At 34.1% G+C, this 15,622-nt stretch overlaps 1 protein-coding gene and 1 pseudogene across 1 annotated transcript; both read right to left on the bottom strand.

Annotated features, from left to right (window-relative positions):
• Window positions 1-1,821: 1,821 nt before the first annotated feature.
• LOC122586328 lies at window positions 1,822-6,054 on the bottom strand (annotated as a pseudogene).
• A 954-nt stretch (window positions 6,055-7,008) lies between these two features.
• Window positions 7,009-14,613, bottom strand: LOC122588153 (glutamate receptor 1.3-like). Its single transcript, XM_043760287.1, has 5 exons — window positions 14,373-14,613; window positions 8,716-9,941; window positions 8,307-8,613; window positions 7,679-8,064; window positions 7,009-7,296 (listed from the first exon to the last, which is right to left on the bottom strand). Exons 1-5 carry the CDS (start codon window positions 14,611-14,613, stop codon window positions 7,009-7,011), a joined length of 2,448 nt encoding a protein of 815 aa, XP_043616222.1.
• Between the last annotated feature and the right edge of the window lie 1,009 nt (window positions 14,614-15,622).

Raw genomic sequence — 15,622 nt, 5'->3', positions numbered from 1 at the left:
TTTTATCTGATAAAATGGTTATGTAATGTAGTCACTTGCTTAGATGATTATGTAATGTAAAAATCTTCATTTTTCAAAACGGTTCAGTTTTCAGTTTTATATCTTTTAGGTGTTATTTAGTTATACAATTATTAAAACAAATCATTTTGTTGTGTATTTTCACTTAAAACATATAAATGATATTATTATATACACTTAAAAATGCAAATATATTAACATATTTACCAAAAGTTAATAATAAAATGATATAAATATAAAATAAAGTAAACAATATATATTTTTGTTTGGTTCGGTTTTTCGTTAAAAACCAAAACCAAACCATAACTTTCGGTTTTTAGAAAACCAAAATTCAACCAGTTTTCGGTTTTTTTTGTTTGAAATTTTTCGTTTTCATGGTTTTTTCGGTTTGGAATTTTCCGTTTTCATAGTAATAATTGAATGCATTTACATGCCTCCGACAACTTCTAATTCCGGTTATCTTTTCAGACATATTCCGGCAACACCAATTCATCATCATCATCTTTATCATCCCAACCCACTACTTAATTAAAAAAAATCAAGAATAGCAGCACAATAATTCAACAAGATCAAACAAAGTTACCATCAAACCACAAAATCAAAACTCATTTCCAAATACAAAGTTCATGGCTAATCAGTCCACTTCCAAAAAAGATCATCCATCCAACATATATATACAGATCCATATATTACAAGGGAAAGGAAAAATGAAAACAATGACTCCATTAATCTGGGTTTTCTATTCTTTTTAATGGTAACCTTTCAATCACTTCTAATACGTACCTTTATCTCATAAAAGAAACCCCAGATCTTAAAATCTTTTTTATCTAATACTCGTATATATAATAATCAGGAAATAATAATACTAATTAATTGCAAACAGTCGTAATTAAACAAATGGAGTTAAGCCTTCTACCAGTCCACGATTGTATCTAAACAATTGAAATACTTGCACCACCAGCCCGCGCTCGATTCAAAAGAAAAGCAAGAAGTTCCGACAACACGAATTCTTACACCATACAAGTAAAAATTCTTTATTTACTGCAAAAACCCGGCCTTAATGCATGATTTTATATATAGAGAATTAAGTAATTCGGAAAAAAAAAAACAGTGACTTAAATGTTACATTGAACATGGGAAAACTTGGTGGTATGGTTTCTCTAGTTTGTCCACTTTTAAGATCAGAAATTTATAATAATGCAGTCTTTATTTTAGTGATGGGTAGAAAGAACTCTGAATGAGTGTAAAATAACCTGATTGCAAAAATATAAAAAAAAAATTCAGTTATTTGTGAATAAAAATAATCAAAAAAAATTGATTTCTTAAACAATAGGGGAAAGCAATGAATTCCGCATGAAAGACAGTCGAAATCCAGCCATTAAGTAAGTGACACGTGGGTCAACATCTTTTGACTAGGCAAACGAAGACATAAAAAGTCAATTCTATTGAACCACAGTACCACACTCAATCTCTTAACTTCGGAATAAAATAAATTCAATTTTTTTTTTATTTTTTTTTAACGGCAAATATAATACTCAATTCCAATTTGAGAGGAAACCTATTAAGACTTAAGAGAAAACTTATGTCTTCCTTTATGTGAGCATTTTGCCCATAACAAAATTTAAACTCAAGACCCAGTTTCAGGCTCTACCATATACCAATCCACCTATTAATAATTGATAAATTCAATTCAATTCTAACAAATCTTGCTTGTAGAAAACTAAACATATTTTGTTACTTATTGTTTTCGAATAATACGTCTATACAGGAGATACCTAACGCTGAGCATTAAACGTCGTCCTGCTAGGAGATTGTTAAGGCTAAAGCTAATGTGACCCCAATGACGATAAATAGACCCCCAAACCTGTAAAGATTCAGGGTTTTCGGCTTGGTGATAGAATCTTCTAATGATAAAGAATAAGCGTTCTCAAACCACTTCTTCTCTAAGCTTATTAAAGTTCCGTCTTCTCTTAGTTTAGCAATTTCCCTTGACATATCTACGGCCAACGGAGAACCTTTTGTGAAAATCTGAATGCATGCGGCATAAATGACAACAATATATAAGTGACTACAAAGAAAGCAAGACGACCCACACAGACAATCAAGAAGAAGATATGACAATAGACCAAAAATCTTCATCTTTTAATTTGCATGTATGTGAGTTTGACATAAGATTTGTCCATGTGATGCAAATTTGCAAATATTTTAGAACATTTGATAAGGTGAAGCCACATGATCCAAGGCTGGTTTTGTATATATATAAAACGATATTCGGATAGTTTACCAAATAGTTTAAAGTTCATATATCAAGTGGGTTGAACATGCAGGTTGAACGTATGACAAATTGACAATGGCATTGAAACAACTGAGAATACACGTTATATGTCACCACGTTATATATAAGGTAGAACTGATCAATTAGCAGGGGATGGTACTTACAAAGCCGAAGCCAGAAGTAATTGGTTGAGAATACACCATGGCGTAGTCACCAGAGTACCTGCCAAGAAACGTCTTGATGTAGGGAACCTCATCAATAATAGCATCAGCACCGCCATGCTTTCCACCTTTCAATGATGCATTAGCATAATCGTCATATGAATAATATGGCTTATGCAAATAATCTGTAAAATTCAAATTGCTGATGGTCACCCCTCCAAAGAAAGAGCCACCATGAAACCCAACAACTCCTCCTTTGGATGCCAATTCAAATTGTTCGACTGTCAAAAATGAAGTCAGCGTTGCTATATACCCAGTTGTTTCGGTCAAAAATTACCAAAGATAATTTTAGAAAGGATTTTGGACAACTAATTAACCGAAGATTTGTAAATGGGGTTTGGTGTTCAAGGATCTTCAAATAAAATGGAAAGTTTTCTTATCAAAAATAAATAAACTAAGAGTTTGTACTAAAAACGAGTTTGTAAAGATCTTTGAGGTCGAAATACTTTGAGTAAATAAGAAAACGGTTGAAGATAATGTAAAAATTGAGCAAGATAATGTAAAAGCTTAATAAAATGCAAATAAAAGCAACGACACCAGAATTTTGTTGACGAGGAAAAACCCTTGATCCAGTTAAGTGATCTTAGGTAAAAACCCCGGGAGGATGCAATCGACCCTCCTGTTATTCTTTTATTATGATATTTGTTTATGAATCATTACAATGAAATGAAATGATATGAATAACAAGATGGACTATATAATGCTAATAAATTAAAGTGTTGTTGTTGATGGCTGAGAAAGTGTTGTAAAGATGTGAGTGTTGATGAAAGTGTTCGTCCCTTGTGCAGATCAGTCCTTCTATTTATAGACCTAGACGTTGAACAATAATCCCGAAATATTCGGGATCTTCCTTGAATAACTCCTTCTCGCTGACTTGACTTGTGTGACCGTTGAGAACTTATTCTTCTCCAAGTAATTCTGCTTTCAATCCCGATTATTGTGGATGAAGTGGTAGACTAGCCGTTGTGGCACGTTTCTAATATAATACACGTCTTTGACCTTATTCCTGCAAATAAAATCTAATATACTAGACGTATATTTGTTACCTAAATCATAGGTCTTGAAGATATCAAGATCCTCATTCATCTGGATAATATTGATTCTCAGGCTATAGTTAACAATATAAGATCAAAGATCCTTTAGTTTCATACAGTATTACGAATTTATTAGAAAAGGACTTAAACCGTAAAATATGTTTAGGGTCCTAGTAGTGAAAATTCTACCCCAAACACCAGTAATCAACACAAGCACCACGATCAACCAAACAAACATTACGAATCTTGACAGGTTATTTGATAGCTTCTCTCCTGAAAAAAGCATTTACAATAACACAATATGAGATTACAATTGAACTTTCTTTCGTGTAGTTTAAGTATCTCTAGACCAAGTGACTAACTTTGAGCAAAAAAGAGAGCTAATAAGATGATCCAAAAGATTGCTCCAACTTGTTGAGATGATGAGCTTTCAGATTCTTGATCCATAGCTTCAATGGCCCAAATTGTTAACCCGGTGAGGATGGCAAAGCCAACAAAAGTTAACCACAATTTCTTATCCAACGGCTTCAAAAAGATCCAAAAGTCCTTTCCTTTTAGCCTTGTCAATGTCCCTATACCAACGTCGGTGTAAGTCGCTGTGAAGTCAACATATTTAGATCTATTGGCTAGGATTGTCAAATCGCCAAGAACCCCATCCAGTTCCTGTTTAACCAAAACAAAAGGTTAATGTGTTTTATTAGCCATCTGTGATTATTAAAACTTACAGGTGAAGTTGAATATATCTTTTACCTTAGTATACACCTTATCTATAAGAAAGTCATAACTACCATTTGCATATGGAACGAATTCGTAGGGCACTTCATATGATAATTGTCTAATGCAAGTACTGAAAACATCAACAGAAAATCTGGTAGTAGTTGTGATATTATTTTTAGCATCATACTTTGCATCTACAAAGTTTTTAGACGATATATATGTTCGGACACCAATCCTTAATGTTTTACCAAGACTGCTTGTCCGCAAGATCCAACTTTTAGGAGTAGTTGTAGATCCTCCAGGCCAAATAACTTCTTCTAAACTATTAATAGAATGTTTAATGTTATTGAAGGGTACATGCGCTCGTCTAATTCCATTTGACATTGTCCAATAGCCTACTTTCCTTTCTCCATAATCAAGAGCATTTATAATCTCAAATCCATTGGATACCAATCTTCTTTGACTAAGTTGAAACTGGCCACTTACACCCTTAAATTCTATCTTCAAAGTTTCATTCAAATGCATATAACCATTTCGTTTGAGTCCAACCCTCTCGATAGACTCTGCAAGTGCCCAAATTGTATCGTATGCCCATATGGCAACCAGAGGGACTTCTCCTGAAAACTCATTGTGCCACCTTTTGGCCAAGTTATGCAGCCTGCTTGACATTGGAACATATGACCGAAAAGCATGTGCCCCTTGTACAGACTCAAGTACTTCAAATTCTGTTGAACGCATGATCTCAGAGGTTTTTTGAGTTAAAATCCATACATATTCTTTGTTAATCATTCCTAACTTCTTTGCCTGAACAAAAAGGCGAGATGCTAGCGAAGGTGACATGTGTACAAAAATTACTGATGTATAAACTTTCATGATCTCTTTGAGGACTTGATCATTTGTTGTTGATTTGGAAATGGAGTATCTATAAGTGATTTGTATGCTTTTGTCTTGGAAAGATTAAAATAAATATTGTAACATCTCGGGCCCTGGTCAGTGTCCTCATAAAGAAAGATGACGTCACTCCATTTATATGATTCGACAAGGGCAGCAATGCTTTTGGCCATAGCGACGTCATCTTCTTTGATTTGAAGCAAATAAGGGTATTCAATTGAGGATTTACCAGCAAAAGAATATATAGGAACTGCAGCCTTGTCAGCAACCAAGGCCAATTGTTTTGATCCGATGTATATTTTGGGCCTATGATTGCATTCACCTTAACTTTATTCAGCAGATCAACAACTGTTTTATTAAACAATTAATTAGATGTTAGGAATTGAAGCCACTAAAACGAATAGGTACGAAATCACACATGTAGGAATGGAACCACAGCAATGTGTTAAGTAAAACATTGGTGGTATAGAAACAAACATAATGCTTATATGGAGAAAATAGAGATAAAGTCACTCCAAAAAAATGAAAAAACTGCAAACAAACTTTGTAGTGCAACTATGCACAAAGAGAAACTACATATGGCAATAAGGAAGTTTGTGGTAAAATGACAATGGACTAATTTAAAACAAAGAAAATTTCTTTCATCTAATGAGTGATATCAGAAGAAAGCAGCAAGAATTAAAAGGTCTCATATATCAGAAAATAAGCTAAATATACAAGATCAGAGAATACCATTCGACATAGCTTGTAAAGGGTCTCCCTTATGATCTCTTGTGCGGAAAACTATATGTGTCCTGTAATCACCATGACGGGCATAGAAGTCTGATAATGACATCGTAATGCAACTGTGAATAGATTTCCCGAAGGATGATTCCATATCAAGAACCACCCCAACATCAATTAAATACGCACAAAGACCATCGTTTAAATTGCAGAAAAATAGAAGTATTAGCCAAAGCTTTCTCTTGCTAGGCAACATGGGTGTTTGTTATCAACTTTTGAAAAACTAACTAATAATAACCATCACCATTAGAGTAACATAGTTATACATTGACTTAGAGAATTTCCTAGAAAAGGATTCCTAGACATTTTTTATTAGGGGTTGACTATCAAACCAGCTGATATATATTGCAAAAAGTCAACTCGTTTCGATCATTTCTTAATCCCTTTTGGATCGAATGGTTTAAGAAGTATATCATATTACTAAACCAACATAAGTAATTAGCTCGATGCCTATAATAAACAAACAAATAAGCAAATGATCATTATCATACCTCTTAACTCTATATAATACTCGTACGAGTATAATACTATCAAAACAGTAATGTTATCTTAATTTTGTTAAGGCTATATATACAGCGGAATATTCCAGATGTTACCTAAAGACAGTAAGATTCGGTTTATATTCATTTCTGTTGACAAAAAAAAGCTATTATTCATTAGAATCAAAACCATTCAACTAGTATGGGTAATTGGGTACGTATCTAATCTTCAATTTGGGAGAAATGCAAACAAGAAGCACATAAGCGAGTTATCAAACTTGGTCGCTACACAAATCCAAAAATTGAATTTCAACTCAACAAATGCATCATATATAAATCTAGCATATACATGAAATTGTTCTAAAAGGTTTCCAATCATTCGTTTACATATATCGGGTTCTTTTTTAACAGCATCAAAACTTCTCATTAAAAATGTTTCTAGCAATAGCAAGGTGCTAGAGATGGAGATACAATTAAGTTACATAATTCTCTTAGGAATTAAGGTAAGTGCAAGAGATGAAGATACAAAATTAGTTAGATATATGTATCATCTAACATGTAGATCCAATTAATAGTACATGAACATCGAATTAATGTCCTGCTATGATTGCACCAACTGGTAGAAGTACCCTCCTTGAAAATATTTCGTAAAATACTGCGGCCATAAAAGCTAAACCCAAACAGCCCATAAAAATTAGAAACAGACCCCGAAAGTTATCAAAGCGCAAGGTTTGGGGCGTCAAGGTAGGATCTTCAGCCACTAAAGGAAATTCTTTATCAAACCACTTCTTCTCCAGATCCTTTAAGGTCCCGTCTTCTCTTATTTTAGCAATTTCCCTGGACATGTCTTTTGACAAAGGAGAATTTTTTGCAAAAACCTGATTGATCATATATATACATGAAATTTAGTGATCATATATCGTACGTAGGTATGTTAAGGTAAATCAATCTTGAACAAAGCATATGATCACCGGTGGCGCCTTGATCATACAAATAACTTCACTCCGTTGTCAATTTTTTATTTTTTTTTCTCTTGAACAAATTATAACTTTTGTTTATGTGCTCTTTCCGTGCCATTTTAAATACCTAGTTTGACTTTTAAGGGTTTTTTTCTTTATAACTTAAACCGTAAATATCTTTTTCTTTTACTTATACATAAAACATTTAAACCAGTATCCATCCATATTCTTAACTAGCTTGATTCTTTACCAGCTATAGTTAAGAATTAATGGAAGTGATTATGAGAAAAATGGTACTTACAAAGCCAAAACCAGAAGTAATAGATTGAGATAACACCAAGGAATAGTCCTTCGAGTGTCGGCCCAGAAACATCTTGATGTAGGGAACTTCATCAACAATGGCATCAGCACCACCATGCTTTCCACCTTTTGATAATGCATTAGCATAGTCCTCATAAGAGTAATATGGCTTTTGCAAATTATCTATAAGTTTCACATTGTTGATAGTCACTCCTCCGAAAAAAGAGCCTCCGTGAAATCCTACAACCCCTCCTTTTGACGCTAATTCAAATTGTTTTACCGTCAATAATGAAGTCAGTGTTGCCGTATAACTCGTTAGCCAGATAAGCACCAATACTAGCCAAATAAACATCACGAATCTTGACAGGAACTTTGATAACTTGTCTCCTACAAACACATGCAACACGTACACTACTATGAAATATACGTTGATTAAGCTGGTCAAGTGTTATAAGGAAAGCTTTAATTAAAAAAATCGTAGTTTATTGATGGGGCTCCAAATTAAAAGACCAAAACCGTAGTTTATGAAAGGTATAAATCAAACCTGCAATTTTTCATAAAACCTCATAGACAATTTTTATATTTAAGTCTAAAAGAAATTAATAGGTCTTAGATTGAGTGACTATTACCTAAAGCAAAAAAGATGGCCAATAAGAAGATCCAAAGAATACTCCAAAACCCTTGAGACGATGGTGATCTTTCAAGTCCTTGGCCTCCCATGGCTTCAATAGCCCAAGCAGTAAAGACAGTAAAGATGCCGCAAATAAGAAACGCAATCCATGAACCCGCATCTAATGGCTTATAGAAGATTGATGAGTCATTTTCTTTGATTCTTGTAAGTGTCCCTATACCAGCATCAGTGTAAGTCGTCGTAAAGTCAACATATTCGGATCTATTGGCTAGGATTGTTGTATCAGCAAGAAGCCCATCAATTTCCTGTTTAATTAATAGAAGAATACATATATTAATGTCTTCTAAGCAATCTGTGCACGCATATTAATTAGTAGAGGTGAAAAGGCTAGAGAATGTATCGCTTACCTTATCATAAACCATCTTTATAAGATTGTCATATTTATCATATTTTATAGGAACAAATTCGTAAGGCACTTCATATGGTAATGCACGAATGCAAGTTTTAAAAACAGCCACGGAAAACCCAGTAGCAGTTGTGACATTTTTTTCAGCATCATACTTTGCATCTACGAAGTACTTAAACGGTACCCCAATTACAACGCCCACCCTTAATGTTTTACCAAGAGTTGCTCGCAAGATCCAACCTTTTGGAGTCGTTGTAGACCCTCCAGGCCAGACAACATTTTCGATACCATTAATACTAGAATTTAAAGCAGCCCCATTCGATGGGAGATGAGCTCTTCTAATACCTTTTGTTGATGTCCAGTATCCCACTTTACTTTCTCCGTGGTCGACCATATTTATAACCTCAAATTTGTTAGAGATCAATCTTCGTTCACTAAGTCTAAATTTGCCACTTACACCATTTATCCTTGTCTTCAAGATCTCAGCCAAAAGCATCGAACCATTTTCTGATACTACAACCCTCTCTACGGACTCTGCAAGCACCCGAAAGGTGTCATATGCCCATATGGCAACCATTGGCACCTCTCTCATCAAGAAATTCCGGTGCCATATTTCTTTGAAGTTATGCAAGCTACTTGTTGCTTGCATATAAGATCGAACACCTAGTGCCCCTTGTAATGATTGAATAACTTTGAATTCTGTTGAATGCATGATGTCAATGGTTTTATGAATTAAAATCCATGCATAACCTTCACTCATCATACCTAAAATCTTTGCATTAACAAAAAGGCGCGATGCTAGTAAAGGTGACACATTTACAAAAAATACAGACGTCTGCATCTTCATCAACTTATGCAATTTTATGATGACTTGATCATTGGTAGCCAAGGCATAGATGGCACTTTTATAAGTGATTCGTATGTTTCGGTCTTGGAACGATTCATATAGATATTGTAGTGTTTCTAGCCCATCATCAGTATTCTCATAAACGTAAATAACGTCCCTCCATTTGTAAGATTCAACGAGGGCAGCAACGCTTTTGGCCATAGAGATTTCATCTTCTTTAATCTGGAATAAGTAAGGGAATTCATCCACTTTGGATTTACCAGCAAAAGAAAATACAGGAACTTTGGCTTCATGAGTAACAGAGGCCAATAGATTGGATCCGATATATGTTTCTGGGCCTATGATTGCATTCACCTTCACTATATTTACAAGATCAAGAGCTGCATACCCAGGCATAAGAAAGATAAAATAAGTAAATATGGAATAAAAAGGAGCACAAATTAAAAGAAAATTGTTTGAGCTGAAATAAATCTAAATTATAGGTTGATGGTCTATACAAATGTTGGATATAATAGTATAATTAGATTAACTTGTTTGATCATTATCGTCATTATAAGACATCATATAGGTTTGGAAGTGCAGAGTGCACGCCTATTCGGATTTACTATTAAGGGACAGGGTCCGGGAGCCAGCTAGTGCCCTTGGGAAATAAATGCAGTTAATGGGCCTAGTATACTCATGATATTCATTATGGTTATCATTGTGTTATCTAACCACGCTTTTAAATAACACACTGAAAATTTCTAGATTGTATACAATTGAATAGTTCGGTAGAACATGTCGAATTAATTCAATCGGAAAGTAACTACACGCCTTTCGAAGATTACAAGTTATCCACTTTTATTGTTTGTTTTTCTAAATAACCCCAGGAAAGATCGAATCAATTTCTAAAAATGACGAACAACGTATCCATGATAGATATGACGAAGAACTTTGCAAAATTGGACCGGTTTTACAGGCTGGATTTTCGATGATCTCAGGAAAAAAAAAAGCACTTTTATCTCACTAGTATAAAAGTGGTGTGTGTTTTGAGTACCCCTTGCCCTGAGGTGAAAAAAACATTCGAACAAACCAAAGCGCGTTCGAAATGGGATAACGCATACTTCTGTTATGGTAAAACGTAGAGTCTGCAAAAGAATTATGGGATTCCCTTGATGCCAAGTATATGGGAAAAGATGCGTTTAGTAAGAAATTTCTGGTTCGTAAGTTTACTAACAGTAAGATGGTAGACACTTGGCATTGCAAAGGATATTAGGACAGTTTGGACAATATGGTATGAAAATGGATGAATGTATTTCTGTTTCTAATATCATTAATGATAAATTGTCCCCCCCCCCCCCCACCCCCATATTAAGAACAATCTTGTACATAAGAAATAAGAATCAGATCTAGTTGAACTTGGAAGTCATTTCCAAAGTCAACAATCCATACATGATATGTAAAAGAGTTTTGTTGGTGATACTAAAACCATGGTTGGTTCGTTATTGAGCATGGTGAGAAGGGTGAATCCTCCGGGGCCGGTATAGAAAAATGAAAATCTCAAGAAAACAATGTTATGGATGAAATTTCAGGTTTCATTATCTTGAAGGTCCAAGATCTTGAAGTAACAGGATCTTGACATAGTTGAATATTAAAACTACTTGTTAATATATTACTAACGATATGTTTCAAGTATTATTGTTTCCACGTGAGATAAACATGCAGGTTCTGGAATATTCAGTATAAACCTTAAGGACTTCCAACGGCATAAAAAGATCCAACACATGTTTTATTTGATTAACACGCAAGGAAGACCAAGTCTACCAGTGTAATCGGACTTCAAGCTGATTTCCACACGAGGAGAATGTCTTCCAACGGCTATCATATCAAGTCAAGATACACTTCAACGTTCACTTGACGAAGACCAGGGGGATCCCTATAATTTCGGATAGTTTGTTAATTTATAGCTCTATATAAACGAAGGGGCTGATCGATCATAGGCATCATCTGCTTTTCATTATCACTTCTACTCACACACTTGTAAACACACACAGCTCTCGTTACTTTAATTCTCACTTAGAAAGATCGATCAACCTGCTTCACCATTGTAATCATTTTAAACATAATAATAAGAGAACAATGGCAGGGACGATTGCTTCCTCCCGGGGTTTTTATGCCGGCAATCAGGATTAAGGGCTTTTCCTCGTTAACAAATCTCGGTGTTCTTCGTTCCTTTCTCTTTCATTTACTAGCATTTATTTACGATTATCTTTCCTTATCTTGTTTCATTTAATACTATTTACATTATTTTTCATTATTATCATATAGCTTGCGAATATTTTTGACCTCCTTCATTTGCTTAAGTCGACATAATTTTTATTAATCATACTTGTTTTTTACGCATCTTTGAATCTAAACATATTTTACAAGCCCCTAACCTCACGAACGAAAGTTTGGTTACATAATTGATCTAAGTCTTCGACGTAGATTATCTTAGATAATTTTTGACCAAAACAAACAACAATAAGGATTCTAATAAGAATTGAAGCCTTAAATAGATTGTTGGAAGTGTGGTAAAACACGGTCTGGGCACATCAAAGAATACTATGAAAAGGCAAATAGGAGGCTACTACAAGTGGATTAATCAAGGATCCTGAAAAACAATCAAGTTTGTTTTTAGCGTTGTGTAATTAGTTTGTTAAGAATTATCATGTCTTAATAATCTCTGAGAAAATATGTGCAGAATGATGATATCTCATGTTTGGTAGATTCAGGAGCAACATATCATACTTGCAAAAATCTTCAATAGTTTAAAAATTTCAAGCCAATTGAAGATGGATCTGTTGGAGTGTGATCATTTTATTATAAATTGCATGTCCGGGAATAATTTAAGCCTACGGGGTCACACGAAATGACATAGTAACTCGATAATATTAATTGATATATTAAAGTAATATATTGATTAGTTTGATCACGAAATGATTAATTAAACATAATTAAAGGGTTGATTATATTTAATTGATTAAAGAGGAGGATTAAAATGTGAAATTGGAAAATGGATTTAGGCCCTAAGTCTTAAGGGAGGGGGCCGGTCATGTTAGGCTTTTGTAAGCCTTTTGTCTAACTTATTTTCCAAGCAAGATTAACCCTAATTAAGTCCTATAAATAGAGGCTTAATTCTTGGTTTTTCACATACTTTTTCACATAAGTTTTCTCTCCTTTTTCTCCCTTTTTCTTTGAAGTGGCCGAAATTTCTTTTCCTTTAGGGGATTTCGACTTCAAGTTAAGGGTTTGAACAAAGGGTTGTTCGATTAGTGATCGAAGTACTAGCATACATTATTCGGGGTGTCTAGTGTGCGATCGTAGAGGGGTTTTGCTTTAAATCCTAAGCATTAATAATAATCTTATTATTATTATCTTTATTGGAGCTTGCATAAGGTACACGACTCAATTCTAGTCTTTGTTAATTAATTTGATTGCATATATGTTTCGATTTCTTCCGCTGCGTTTACTCGTGATTATGTATGTTTATGTGCTCATATTCTAACAGGATCCTTACTTAAAGATGGGCAATGTTTCTACTTAAAAAAACTAAAGGAAAAGAATCTGTCCCTTTAGTCTTTCTGAAAACTCTATACGAGTATTAAACAATGTGCTATATATACATTAATTGGGTTCATAAGAACTTAACATTTGGTATTGTATTGAATAATTGTGGTTATATAAAGTTTTTGGAAAATGAGAAGTATACCTTGTCAAGACGCCGTGGATTTTCTATTGGATTAGAATATTTGAATGAATTTTTAAGTTAAATCTCGATGTCTCCTTTCTTAATAAATCTGTTTGCATGGCTTTTATTGGTTTTAGCAATAACTTTAGCAAACTAAAAATATGGTTATTAGAATGTTTCCCTTGTTACTAACTAAAAGGGGTGGTGTAAATATTTTACAAAAAAGGTATATATGATGCAAAAGTAGGACTGTCATCGAGCCGAGCTTTTTTCGAGCAACTCTAGCTTTAGTCGAGCTATTATCGAGCTCGGCTCGATAGCCCAAGCCCTAAAATCAAGCTGGAAATAATTGTCGAGGCGAGCTCGAGCTTCACATGGCTCGGCTCCAATACTTATCGAGCATTCAATATGCTATGTATTTATTTGTTTATATAATACTTGAATAGTCAAGTTCTGTCAAGCTTTTCAAGTTTTGAGCTGAGCTCAAACCATATTTATTGACATAACAAGTCATGTTTGGGGCTTCTTTAAGCCGGGCTCGAGCCATATTTTAACTATAATGAGTCGGGCTGGAGCCTACATACTGAAAGCTCGTTAAGTTATCAAGCTGAGCTCAAGCTTACCAGCTTTTGTCGATCCGAGCTCGGCTCGGTTCACCCTATGCAAAAGTTGCAAAAGTGATAAAAAAGGTAATATGGTTACTTTTTATGTCCCAATTGTATAACTTTCAACAAATGGAATGTTTAATAAGTAGTATACATGAAGTATTTTTAAATTTAATATCCATGCATATGATATTGGTTATTGTAACATAACATATTGATGTGAACATTCATGAAGCACGAATATATATATATATATATATATTATACATGATGCATGAAAACTTTTGTGATACGCAAGAATTTTCATTTAAAAAACTAACTATTTTTCTTTGTTACTTTAATACTTATGTCATTTGAACCACGGTCAAATTCTAAAAACTACACGTACTAGTTTACTTAATGCATTCTATCATGTAATTACTTGTATAATATAAAAAGTAATATAAGAAAGAAAATATGATGGAAAGAAAAAGGAATATATATCGTGCAGATATTACCATTTGAGATAGTTCGTAATGAATCTCCCTTGGTATCTCTTATGTGGAGTACTATCCTTGTTCTGTAGCCATCATTACGAGCATAGAAATCAGATATCGCCATTGTAATGCTTCTGTTAATAGATCTCCCGATCGACGATTCCATGTCAAGTACGATCCCAACGTCTACAAAATGCAAAGACAAACCATGCTTTGCATTGCAGAGAAGCAGGATGACCCAAAGACTGCTTTTGATAGACATGATCATGAGTTAGGGATAACCATAACGCGAACACGCCGTACTACTTTATTTATACGTATATAGATGAATAAAATTATGTATATTGACTTTTCTTACTGGGATGGAAATTCCTAGAGACTTTCACAAAGGAGTTGACCATGAAAAAACATTCCGTTTTGCGTAAAGTCAGACCATTAGATTCGTTAATTGTTTTTATTAACTAGACTAGATCGATCAGTCCAGCACGACACAATTAAATTAAATCACGCATCACTTATTTCTAATCCATTTATTGATTAAATATAAGTAACTTGCTAATCTGATTCATTGTTTAATCTGTTTAGAAGGGGCCTATTATGCAACAACTACAACAAATTACGTTCTGGGTCTCGGCCTAGCTTGCTAGTTGGTACATATAAATATTATCATATTATGTTATGCGCATCCAAACTGTTAGTTCACTTATATAGTTAACATTTAAGATAATATTGTTTTTTCTGTGAGACTGACAGTTTACATAAAATATGCAGTATATGTAAGCCGGATCAGGGATTGACATATCTCATGTACTCGTATTATAAACTATCCATGTCATTTAGTTGTAGTAGTGGTTAAGGCATTGGTCTACGTTACCAGTGACCGAGCTCAAATTTTGTTCTCTATATTATTTGTTCTGCAACCGAAAGACCAATTTAGAAAAAACTTAAAAATATATGAAAAATTTAAAAATACATGACAAAATTTAAACTTTGAGAGAGCATTGGCACCCTTTGCACCTCCTTTAGTACCTCCACTGTAGACTAGGGACTCCGTCCGTCTAGGGTGGGCCAGCTGGTGTATTGCACCTTTAGCCATTAGAGCGCAGCGTACTTAGTTGGCCATCATTAAAGAGAAGAAACAATAAACTTATACATGATTTATCTTTAATTAACCGCACACCCATAATGAGCTGATCGCCCGAAAAAAATTCTGTATCTGGATATTTGATTATTCAATCTTGACATATCGTTTTTGTTCTAAATCATAAGAC

The sequence above is a fragment of the Erigeron canadensis genome, chromosome 2 (genome assembly GCF_010389155.1).
Source record: "Erigeron canadensis isolate Cc75 chromosome 2, C_canadensis_v1, whole genome shotgun sequence".
Classification (NCBI taxonomy): domain Eukaryota; kingdom Viridiplantae; phylum Streptophyta; class Magnoliopsida; order Asterales; family Asteraceae; genus Erigeron; species Erigeron canadensis.
The sequence above is the reverse complement of the archived record's forward strand: the minus strand, read 5'-3'. Positions and strand labels throughout refer to the sequence as shown.

Coding starts and splice junctions, on each gene's coding strand:
- LOC122588153 (XM_043760287.1), bottom strand. CDS start 14,613: ATGTCTATCAAAAGCAGTCTTTGGGTCATCCTGCTTCTCTGCAATGCA. Junction 8,614..8,715: donor TAAAGATGGTTTATGATAAG/GTAAGCGATACA, acceptor TTAATTAAACAG/GAAATTGATGGGCTTCTTGC. Junction 8,065..8,306: donor GGCCATCTTTTTTGCTTTAG/GTAATAGTCACT, acceptor ATGTGTTTGTAG/GAGACAAGTTATCAAAGTTC.